The following is a 12285-nucleotide window of genomic DNA, read 5'->3' as shown; positions in this document are numbered from 1 at the left end:
GTTCAGGTCATGATCCTGGAGTCCCGGGATCGAGTCCCGCATTGGGCTCCCTGCTCAGCGGGGAGTCTGCTTCTCCCTCTCCCGCTCCCCACTCTTGTGCGCGCGCGCTCTCTCTCATTCTCTCTCTCAGATAAATAAATAAAATCTTTTTAAAAATATTTAAAAAAAAATTTAATGACTCAGTGAATGAGAGCTATGAGAAAATTGATTAAATCCACTACCTTTTAAATATGGCCCGACACTGATGATTTTTACTGTGATAAACATTTAGTCACCTTTTTAAAGAATTCTTCACAGGTCTCTTTCACAAAGGTTATCGTACTATGTGCAAAGGCGAAAAGTACTTCAGGCTTACTTCTCCATCTAGAGGACCTCACCAAGATGAAGAGGTTAAAAATTCACAGCAAGGATTTAGCTCTAGGGAGAACAGAGGCAGTATAATTCAGAGCTGTATCTGGGGAAAATATCCTTCACAGGTATGAAAGTGGGGCCAGGCTGTGGGCCAGGCCATTGGGAAGGAGTCTGTAAACCACTGAAGCAAGTTACCCCGTTTTAGTCATCAGGCACTCGACTTAGTTGTCTCTGGAATGGCTTAGCCAGCGTGCTCCTTAACCGTTTTATTGTGTCTGAACGACTGATGAGGTTGCTAGGAAACCCTGCTTGTTCAGCCATCATTGCAACCTACACTGGCAAGATCCTGCTCATTTGGCACTTCAGCAATACTGCTAAGGAGTCAAAATCTAGAGTTATCCAAGTGATCCCTGCTTTTAGGTGTCACTCTTCATGCTTCCTCATCGCCAGCCCATTTGATAAATAAGGACAGGAAGGCAGAGGGAAGCCAGGGTCTGCTGCCAAGAGGGAGGCAGGCTGGTGGAAGGGTTATGAGCGCTGGCTCTGCAGTCCGACTCCCTGGACTTGAATCTTGGCTCTGGCACTGCCCGGCTGTTTGACTTTGGGTGATGCATTTAACCCTTTCATGCCTCGGTTTCTCCATGTAAAACCCTACATCATAGGGTTGTTGTGAGAATTAGATATTCCAGGAGTGGTTGTTAGCGTTTTGTATGTGTCTACTCATTTATCCTTTATGAACTTCTGGGAGGGAGACACTATTCCCCCCCCCCATTTTACTGATGGGAACACTGAGGCACAGAGGAGTTAGGTTACTTGCCCAAACTCGCCAATGTCAAAGCCAGGATTCAGGCTTGGACAGTCCGGCTCCAAAGCCTGAGTTCCCAACCACCATACCATACTGATATAATGCCTGTAAAGCTCTCAGAACAATAGGACACATAATAAACGCTCTTCATGAATGTTAGCTATTATTAATAGCGGTTATTTAGAAGAGGCAGTCTGCAACGTAGGACCCCGAGACTGCCTGCAAAATATTTGTTTACTGTTTGATTAGCCAATCTGGGGGAGTAGGCATCGAAAACGTATATACCGACTCCAGTTGCAACAGGTGGCGTTTTCCTCAAGAGGACAGTTGCCTCTCGCTGACTCCTGCACCTTCTCTTCAGAGTGCATCATGTGCTTCTTTCAGGGCCAACTCAGTCACCTGGAACCCTCACAAGATGATGGGCGTGCTCTTGCAGTGCTCTGCCATTCTTGTCAAGGAAAAGGTCTGTACCTCCTCCAAAGATGAGCTGGCAGCCTGAATGTCCTTGACGAGGCACAAGAGGAGAAAAGCGTGTTTTCGTTCTGTTTTGGATTTGGTTTCCTGTACTTGACAAACACGCAAGATTGACAGCCCCATTGAAACTACCATTGCAGTTCTTTCCTGCCCTTGTCTCTGAACCTACAGCCAGCTCGTGCCTCCTCTTGGCTCTTGCCCTCTACTGCCCTTCCTACTGTTCGGTGCTCAGGGCCTTTTAAGTGACGGAAACTGTAAGGACGTTATTTCATTGCTCATTCCTTCCTGTTTGTACAAGCAAAAGTGAGCGCCATTGGGTGAGCCACCAACCCTCACCTCAGTGAACACAAAAAGTGCTCCCTAAACATACTACAAATTCTTAGCATGCGTGTGTGGTCCCAAGAGCTGAAGTAAATTAGGCAGAACAACAGCTGCAAATGTCAACTTAGGACAATAAGGAATGTTGACTAAAAAGCTTCTGTAAACAAGTTAGTTCTTTAAGTGTCTAATAATAGGACCCTGCTTTCAAAAGCATTGTTGCTCCAATAAAATGTGTGTACACTGAGGCATTCCAAAAATCTGTCTCCAGCTTGTAGGAGCCAGAACCTGCCCAAGCCCTTTACTACTTTCCTAATAGAGTGTCTGTTAACATTACAGGAGATCCTGGAAAAGTCTAGAAGACTTGGGGAGGGGGGCACTTTGGGCGAGGGAAATTCTTCACAGCATGAGACTGTTCCATCCACTGCAGGGAGTTTATATCCCCAACCCTTGTGCACTGAATGCCATAGAACTTCCCAGTCTTGGAAACAACCCAAAACACCCCAAATGCTCCCTAGAGGGGACGGTGGGTCCCTTCTTGTAAGCATTTGAGACTAAAAAATCATTTTCTAGTCAGAGTGACAGAGAGAAAGGGGCAGAAGTTTTTCCAAGGGTGGTTTTCGAGAAAGATATCAGAACAAATGCAAGGTCTTATGAAGACATTAGAAGAAAGGTTGCACGCGATCCCAAGTCCCTCCTTCCCACCAGCCCTGTTTCAAAGCCATTCACATCTCTGACCGACGAATACAGATGCAAGCTTGTCTTGATTTTCATCATAGGGTATACTCCAAGGATGCAACCAGATGTGTGCCGGATACCTTTTCCAGCCAGACAAGCAGTATGATGTCTCCTATGACACTGGGGACAAGGCGATCCAGTGTGGCCGCCACGTGGACATTTTCAAGTTCTGGCTGATGTGGAAAGCAAAGGTACAAAGGAGAGAATTCAGGACATAGAGCAGAAATGCAATTTGCAGAGGCTGGCTGGCAAAAGAGAGGCAAAGATATATCACAGATAATTTAATATGTGTGTAATCAATATCTAGATAATTGAGCTAACTGTATTTTCTTTGTTTGCAAATGAGATCACTTTATCCCTTATGTCAGAATCTCCCTCCTTCCATTCAGTCTCCTCAATTTGAATTAACATGGAGTTTTCTTGTAACTTTCTCTTGTAACAACTAAAAATTTTGCCAAGATAAGGACTTTCTCCATAATCCTTAGGGATGCTGAAATTATTTAGTGCAGATGTAGAGAAAGAGAGATAAAATTACTGCATTATTCTATGCAGAACCCTGAATTTCTTTATGAGGCTTCAAATCATGGGAGATATGCGACAGTTTTTAGTTCTCTTAAATAATGGCTTTCCCATTATTTGTACTTTATATGCTATTCTGGAAAACTGCATACTTTATTCTGAGAAATCCTACTGCTAGACTAAGGCATGCTGCATCTGCATTCATCAACCTTTCGGATTGCATTTCTGTGTCTAAAAAAAAAAAAAGCAAACTATTGGAATCTCCCCCTAAATATGGGTGAGGGAGAGGATTGCCATTTCGACTATTTGTTTCAAAAGTATGCAATCAACTAAGGCAATTTTGATTTCACAGCTTTATTATGCAACCATTGTTTTTATTTACCTACTGTAGAGTAATTTTAATAATTTCCACATTTAAGATTGTATCTACTAATACCAAAATAACAAAGTTTTCCAGCAAAACATCTAATCAAATGTTTTTTCTGTAGGAAGGATTTGATGGATTATTTGTTTTCTTCTTCATTAAGTCATTTTGTCTTAATATAGAAATAGTCTGATTTCTACCACAAAGTAATCATAGGTATTTTAAGCATATAAATAACCATGAATTGCAACAAGAGAAAGAGCCCTATCATTTAGAAATATAATGACCATGTGGCCTACATCAGTAATTTATGTCTTCATTTTGCCTAACAATAACCTCCTGAACCATCTGCCAGGAGTTTGGCGCATAGTGAATTGGTTGCTGAGGTGGGACCCCAGTGCGGGCTTCTTTCTCAAGTGGAAAGTGGACTGGCCAAGGGACACCTGCGTGGCTCAGTTGGTTGAGCATCTGCCTTCAGCTCAGGTCATGATCCCAGGGTCCTGGGATCGAGCCCTGCATTGGGCTCCCTGCTCAGCGGGGAGTCTGCTTCTCCCTCTGCCTGCCGCTCCCCCTGCTTGTATACGTGTGCTCTCCTCTCTCTCTCTTTCTCTCTCTCTCTGCCTGACAAATAAATAAATAAAATCTTTCAAAAGGAAAAAAAAAAAGTAAGAAAGTGGACTGGCCAAGGTATCACACTCAGCAGTGACTACTTGGGGAGGCTCATGCTTTGCCTGTGTTGGATTCTGCCCAAGTCCATTAACAATCCACAAGCCAGCCTTGTGCATCTGCTCACCTTGCTAACACCGACCCACTCAACAACCCCCATGCCGCTGTTATTAATCAGCCATGCTGGCTTTTGAAACTTGAGCTCAGCCAGTTTGTCAATAGCTAGAGCTACTACTGCAATCTCAGGGCATGTAGTCAAACCAATGGCTTCCCCACCTGCCTGCCTGCCTGGCACCGAAAAGAGATGATACTGTGTTATGTGCAAGGTAGCCTGCCAGGGAGTATGGGGACATGCTTGGCTAGGACTTACGGTTGGGGAGGTGGGTTCTAAAGTAGTATTTCACAAACTCTGTGGTGAAGAACCAGTTGTTGTTTAACCTATCATGGACCAATACAATAAATGATGATGAATTGCTGGAAAAATGAAAAAACTATATAAAGTTCAAACATCAATTTTTAAAACTAGAGTCAGTAGACATAAAATTACTCTGTCAAAATGCTATTAAAATTTCTTACTGCTTAATCTCATTTCTGTTCTCACATTTGCATGCGCCAGTTACAGTTTGTGGACAGCTACACTTTGAGTAGCGCTATTCTAAAGCAAACTAACAATAGGCTTCAGGTCCCGGCTGTGAGTAACTAGAAGGAAGCTAAAAGTCCTATTGAGACTAACTGCCCAGAGCTAGAGTACCTTCCAAAGAGAGTAGATGTGCTTCCTTTTATTGTTTTCGGTGCTGTGAAGAAACTGTACTCATTTAATTAGGTAGCTCTTCCTAACCATCTCCAAGAATACTCTTATGTGTAACTCCAAAAGACAAGGTCAGCATAGCTTTCTCAATTGCTCATTGCAGGAAAATGCAACCCATCACCAACCAACATGACTTTTCTTTTTCTAAACCAGGGCACAGTGGGATTTGAAAATCAGATCAACAAATGCTTGGAACTGGCTGAATACCTCTATGCCAAGATTAAAAACAGAGAAGAATTTGAGATGGTTTTTGATGGGGAGGTAAGTTGTCATCATGGACTAGATACACAGCATTTCCAGAAAATCTAATGAGGGATGCTCCTGAAGCCATATTTTCCCACATTGCCAGAAGCTGCTTCTGAATTTTTATTTTTATGTACTCTTCATTTATTTCCCTCTGTGTCTATGAACTTCTCTTTTGATAGCATTGGGATGACTTTTGCCCTTTGCCTTTTCTAAAATGGTACAGCTCTTGACCAGCCCTTTGCAGAGAAGAGCTCTTTACTTGGCATGTTTGAATCCTTTATCTTTCCTACGTATGTCTTATTATTGTGTCGAACCTCCATGATAAAGTATTTCTCAGTTCCAAGAAGTTTATAGGATGGGTATAACGTTGTCTCCCCAGACTGGTTCTAAAATGAAGTTCTACTTTACATAGATTCATTATGAGGAGAGCAAGATAAAATTGTTTCTGCTCTGAGGCACCCGGGTGGCTTTGTTGGTTAAGCATCCTACTCTTGATTTCAGCTCAGGTCATGATCTCAGGATTGTGAGTGTAAGCTGTGCATCAGGCTCATGCGCTGGGCATGGAGCCTGCTTAAGATTCTCTCTCTCCCTCTCCCTCTGCCCTTCCCCTCCCCCATACCCCCTCTCTCTTAAAAAAATTTTTTTTGTTTCTGCCCTGAGTTCATATCCACATTGCCCACGATAAGCTACTTGTCATACTAGTATTGACTGAATGCTTGCTGTGTGCTAGATCCCATGCCATGAACTAGGTTATATAGTAGTAACCAAAACAGACACTGTGTCTGACTTAATGGAGTTCACAGCTGGATAAAGAAAGTTAGAATGGGAGCTAGTATAAACCAGTGTAACACCACCTACATTCAACTTAGTCTATTTAACAGGCAATCTAAACTATTAGGAATGTGCTGGAGGGTCACCCAATAAGGAAGAAAAAGCCCTGAGCAGTTCAACTTAATGACACAGTGCTCATGCATTTCACCTATGGGACTGCACTTGGAGTATTTACACTATTTTGAATATTCTAGCAGTTTAGAGACAAATGTGATATCTCAAGCCAGGTAGAGGCAGGCAGAGTGATAAACAGCAGTGTGGAAGGAAATTGAAAAATTATGGCAAGAATACAGAAGAACTGGAAAAGGATAGGAGGTTTTAGAGCAGAGACACTAAAGAGTTCTAGGCACCTCAGTGAGACCTATCTTATGGTTTAGACATGGTATTAGTGTCCATTATAATAATCCTGAATCATCAAGAGAAGATTCAGTATCAATATAATAAATTCATAGTATATTCAGTATTCAGATAAACTGTGCTGAGCCTCTTCTATATATGAGGTACTACAAAATGGCAAGACGGATAATACTCTTTTTAAAAACTACCCAAATGTAATAATTTTTTAACATTTCAATGTTTAAAGGTGGTAACTTTGAGATCATGAATGGGGTGCTTGGGTGGCTCAGTCAGTTAGGCAGCTAACTCTTGATTTCGGTTCAGGTCATGGTCTTGTGGTTGTGAGATCAGGTCATGGTCTCAGGGTTGTGAGTGTGAGTCCTGCATCTGGCTCTGCACTCAGCGCAGAGTCTGCTTGTCCTTCTTCCTCCCCCTGTGCCCCTATCCCCACTCGTCCACACACACACACACACACACACTCTAAGATAGATAAATAAAATCAAAAAAAAAAAAAAAAAGGTGGTGGGGCACCTGGGTGGCTCAGTCGGTTGAGCGTCTGCCTTCGGCTCAGGTCATGATCCCAGGATCCTGGGATCGAGCCCCGCATCGGGCTCCCTGCTTCATGGGAAGCCTGCTTCTCCCTCTCCCACTCCCTCTGCTTGTGTTCCCTCTCCCGCTGTCTCTCTCTGTCAAAAAATAAATAAAATCTTTTTTTAAAAAAAAAGGTGGTAACCTTTGGTCATCTAGAAGATTGGTTATAGGAAGCAGCTCTCTTGCTAGATATGACTAGATAAATGAGGCATTGTTCTTCCTAGTATAGAAGTAACATTGCCTTCAAGATGGACTTAAAGACCTTTATGAAAAAAAAATTTTTTTTGGTCTGAGAGCCTTCCACCAAGGGCACATAGGGGTTTGGGAATAACTTTCTTTCAGGTTCTCATAATTTTCTGGTTTGTTTGTTTGTGAAAATCTCTGCAGCCTGAGCATACAAATGTCTGTTTCTGGTATATTCCACAAAGCCTCAGGGGCATTCCGGATAGCCCTGAACGACGGGAAAAACTACACAGGGTATGGAATCTCTCCTTGTCTCATCTAACCCTATGCAATTTCTCTAACTGGTCAGAACATCCACACTTTAATGTGTCCTTCTAATGGAGGAAAAATAAAAAATAAAGACTTGGGGTGGTAGGCAGCCATCTTGTTATATTCTTTTTGAATCTGGGTTGTCCCTTTGCTGTGATTCAGATACAGGGGGAACCTCTAAAGGACACATCCCTGTTTTAGGTTGGTGTTGCTGTATGCAGGACAGTTGAACGATATACATATTCCTAGGAACGTCCATATTAAACTCTGTCTATTAAAATGTCTTTTACTAAGTTCAAGTCCACTCTAACGCTGATTCATTCTAGTTGTTGATTTCTATATCCAGTTTATTATTTGTAGTTGTTGGTATTAGCATTGAATTTATATAATATTTCATTCATCTAACAAATATTCATTGAGCACAGCTCTATGTGCCAGACAAGATCCTGGGTTCTGGATTATTCAGAAGCCTTAATTTGTGTTGCAGCCTATAAGAGTTTTTTGTTTTTGTTTTTTATTTTAGCACTGTTCTATGACTGACTTTCAAAATTCAGTCGCACAGTAGTTTCTGAGGGAATTTATGATTGGGTAGTCTCAGTCATTGGACATTAACCCCTGAAGAAACTCAGGTATAAAGTATTTGCCTTCGTGCCAGTATGGATACAGATGGGAAAAAGCAAATGGCTCTTTTTTCCAACTAAGAAATGGGTTGCATTGTTCAGAAGAGAGTGGTGTTAATGTTGGTCTTGAGTTTTGTTTTGTTTTCCATCACAAGGTGGCCCCCAAAATCAAAGCGCTGATGATGGAGTCTGGCACGACCATGGTTGGCTACCAGCCTCAGGGGGACAAGGCCAACTTTTTCCGGATGGTCATCTCGAACCCAGCCGCTACGCAGTCTGATATTGACTTCCTCATTGAGGAGATAGAAAGACTGGGCCAGGATCTGTAATTGCCCTCCACAGAACATGAGTTTATGGGAATTCCTTTTCCTTCTGGCACTCTAGAACAACCTCTATAAATGGCTAAACCACATAGGCTATTTCATTGAGGGGAAACATAATATCTCAAAGAATACTGTTTAAACCTTACTTAAGCTTGTTATAGTTAGTAGGAAATAATGTTCTTTTTAAAAAGTTGCCCATTAGGAACACAGTATATATGTACAGTTATATATACGTCTCTCTCTATATGTATATGTATGTATCATCGTGAGTGTGGCTTGGTGATAGATCACAGCATGTCTCCCACTCCAAGAGAATTAACTTTACCTTCAGCAGTTACTGAGGGGCCAAACATGCTGCAAACCAGCTTGCCCAACAATCCCAGGAAAGATGTTTTTCAAGATGTTGTGTCATAGGGACCAAGGGACATCCTGTTGGCGAGAGTTGACCTCGTTGTCAGTGTTTCTCCTACCTGAGGTGATGACAGATGAAACGAAGTACCACTAGGTGACAAGAGTCACACCCTCTCCATTAGTATCCTGTTAGGGGAAAATCATAGCAGAGTCATTGTTACAGGTGTGCTGTTGTTGTATTTTGGGGGACTAATTTGTGTAGATTGTATATATTTCTGTTGTCTGACCTTTGGGGGGTAGGGGAAGAACACATGTAATGATTTCAATGACTGTTTAAATTGTAGGTAAATGACAACTGTTTAAATTGTAGGTAAATGAAATAATTGCTTATTTATATTCAGAGATTTACCATGCTAAAGAGGCGTCTTGTATTTTCTTCCCATTTGTAATGTATCTTATTTATATATTAATGCAGTAAGTTCGGGAAACTGTTTATGGTATTTTCGTGCGTTTGTGAGCCAAAGAAAAAAGATTAAAATTAGTGAGACTTGTATTTATATTAGAGTGCCCTTAAAATAATGATCAAAGCATAAGTTTACTGTCTGTAAGAGAATTCTGATACTGTACATAGAATCATCTGTATGGAAATCCCATGACTTAAATAGCATCTGCTCTTCTATTACCCTCTCTGTCTGGCTATATGTCTGGTGTTCTCAATGCTTTTCTAGTAACTGTTGGATAATAACTAGATCTCCTGTAATTTTGTAGTAGTTCATGACCAATCTCTGTGACTCGCTTAGCTCAAACCTAAGGCAACGTTTCCGAAGACCTTCTGAAGAGCTCCCATAAATTGACCAGGCTCACAACTGTTTTTGAGGAAAGGAAATTCACACTGTGCATTTTAGAGTATGCAAGAAGAATATAAATAAATAAAAATATTCTCCATGGAGAATTTGAACAAAATTTTCTTCTAGTTTGTGTTTCATACACAGAGCTTTCCAGTGATGGTTACAGATCAGGGCCCAGCCCAGCCCCTTTCCACCAGCTGCCTTTAGGTGATGCTCACTACTCTTCTTAAGTTGGGACTCAACGCACTGTCATAGGTGCCCAAACCCGATCTGTAAAATCATTCTGATTGCAATTAAATAAAATTTGCAATTCAAGCCCAGAGAAAGAAAAGCCATCCCTGTTTCTCATTTTCCTACTTGCATCTTGGAGTTCCATTCATGCAGCCATTCAAAACCTGTTTTCTTCTTCTGTCTCAGGCACGGCACTGTTCTAGGCACTGGGATTACAGTGATGTGCGTGGCAGACAAATTTTCCTTCTAATGGGGATCTTACAGCATTTGGCGTCTGTGGTATCTGACTACCTCTACGATCACGGAATCATGCCTTGCTGCTGCTCATGCTTGAACAGTGGGCCTGATTCACTTTTTCAGGAAATATGTCTTGGTGCTGGATCATCAGGAAATAGGTCCCGCTTTCTACATTCTGTTAAGCTATAATAATACTATTTCACTCATTTGGAATACAAGGAGCTCTCTATTCAGCATGTGGAAGGATTGGATAAGAGTCCTCTGTAATTAGCATACTGACCGCATGATTAACTGTTGAAGTAAGACCAGGTTCCACAGGGAGATGATCATAAAATCACTTTATTCTTTCTGCCACTGTTCCTTCCAATCCCCTCCGTGGTATGATTCTTTCCCCATGCCCCTGTTTGAATTCAGGTCAATCCCATAGCTTTTCTGGCCTCTCAGTTACCAGAACAGTTTCATTTTAGCAATCAAATGTCCAGCTCAATGTAACAAGGGAAGACTTCAAGTTTTTATACAACAGAGAGTTTCTCCCCTCCCTTGGTCCGGCACTGTTTTAGGCTGCCATCCTATAGTGGTAGGGGGAGACAGGCTGGTGGTGGGACAAGGTCAGCTTCTTTTTTTTTTTACTCTTTTAGCTCATCTCTGCTCCCTAGCTACTGCATTTCCCCTAGAGGCAGAGGGGTTAAAGTAAAAAAAGCACAATTTTAGGTAGCTGATAAATTCTCATCTAGCATCAGGGCCTCTGGTCCATGAGATTTTTTTTTCTCATGGTACCATTTGGACGGGGGGGTTGGTGGGGATTTTTCTTTTATTAAGGTAAAATCTAAGATACAATAAAATTCATTCTTTATAGTATACTGTGTATACTATTCTGTGAGTTCTAATGACCCCATTCAGTCCTGTAACCACCACCACAATCAAGATCTAGAACAGTGCATCACACCAATAAATGTCCCCCTGTCCCCTTATATGTAGCACCTCTCCCAGTCTCTAATTCCTGGCAACTTCTGGTTTGTTTTCTGTCTCTAGAGTTTTGCCTTTCCCATCATGTAAATGGAATCATATAACATGCAGCCTTTTGAGTCTGGTTTATTTCACTTAACACAATGCATTTGAAATTCATCCTTGCTGTTGTCTGCATCAGTTGTTAGTTCCTTTTATTACTGCATAGTGTTCCATGTGGATGTATCAGTGTGTTTATCCATTTCCTCACAGAGGGAAATGTGGCTTGTTTGCACTTTGGAGCAATTAAAATTAAGTCGCTATAAATGTTGGTATGCAGACTTGTGTGAACATAGGTTTTCATTTAACCTGGGTAAATACCTAGGTATAGAATTGCTAGATCATACGGTATAGAATGTGTTTAACTTTACAAGAAACTGCTATACTGTTTTCCAAGGCGGCTCTACCATTTTGCAGTCTCACAGCAATGTACAAATTTTCCAATTTCTCTGTATTCTCACTGATAGTTGGTATTACCAATTTTTAAAAAAGTTTAGCCTTTCTTTTTTTTAGTTATAGTTTTATTGAGATATAATTTACATGACCACATAATTCACCCATTTAAAGTGTACAACTCCCTGGTTTGTAGTATATTCACAGAGATGTATATCCATTACCACAATCAATTTTAGAACATTTTTATCATCCTAAAAAGAAACCTTATACCTGTTAGCAGTCTCTCTTCATTCTCCCACAAACACTCCCTCTAGCCCCTGGAAACCACTCATTTACTTTCTGTCTACAGATCTGCCTTTTCTAGACACTTCATATAAATGAAATCACACAATCTGTGGTCTTTTGTGACTGGCTTCTTTCACTGAGCATGTTTTCAAGGTTCATCCATGCTGTAGCATTTATCAATACCTCATTCCTTTTATTGCTGAATAATATTCCACTTGGAGATATACTACATTTTATTTACCCATTCATCAATTAATGGACATTGGGGTTGTTTCCATTTTTGGGTTATTGTAAATAATACTACTATGAACCTTTGTGTACAAGTGTGTACAAGTTTTTATATGGACATACGTTTTCATTCTAATAGTCATATCTTGCTGTGTGTTTTTTTTTTTAAAGATTTATTTATTTGACAGAGAGAGAGACAGCAAGAGAGGGAACACAAATGGG

The 12285-nt window shown here is 41.1% G+C and overlaps 1 protein-coding gene across 2 annotated transcripts in view; it reads left to right on the top strand.

Moving 5' to 3' along the window:
* The window catches only part of GAD1 (glutamate decarboxylase 1), a 42164-nt gene extending 32368 nt beyond the window's left edge, over nucleotides 1-9796 (top strand). For both annotated transcript variants that reach the window (XM_081814204.1, XM_081814203.1), the window contains 5 exons: nucleotides 1541-1619; nucleotides 2728-2877; nucleotides 5197-5304; nucleotides 7435-7524; nucleotides 8315-9796. In XM_081814204.1, coding sequence (XP_081670330.1) covers nucleotides 1541-1619; nucleotides 2728-2877; nucleotides 5197-5304; nucleotides 7435-7524; nucleotides 8315-8488 — 601 coding nt within the window. In that variant the 3' untranslated portion in view covers nucleotides 8489-9796. The remainder of the gene's footprint in view (nucleotides 1-1540; nucleotides 1620-2727; nucleotides 2878-5196; nucleotides 5305-7434; nucleotides 7525-8314) is intronic.
* Nucleotides 9797-12285: the final 2489 nt, after the last annotated feature.

The sequence above is a fragment of the Leptonychotes weddellii genome, chromosome 3 (genome assembly GCF_054177405.1).
Source record: "Leptonychotes weddellii isolate Sample4059 chromosome 3, ASM5417740v2, whole genome shotgun sequence".
Taxonomy (NCBI): Eukaryota; Metazoa; Chordata; class Mammalia; order Carnivora; family Phocidae; genus Leptonychotes; species Leptonychotes weddellii.
The sequence above is the reverse complement of the archived record's forward strand: the minus strand, read 5'-3'. Positions and strand labels throughout refer to the sequence as shown.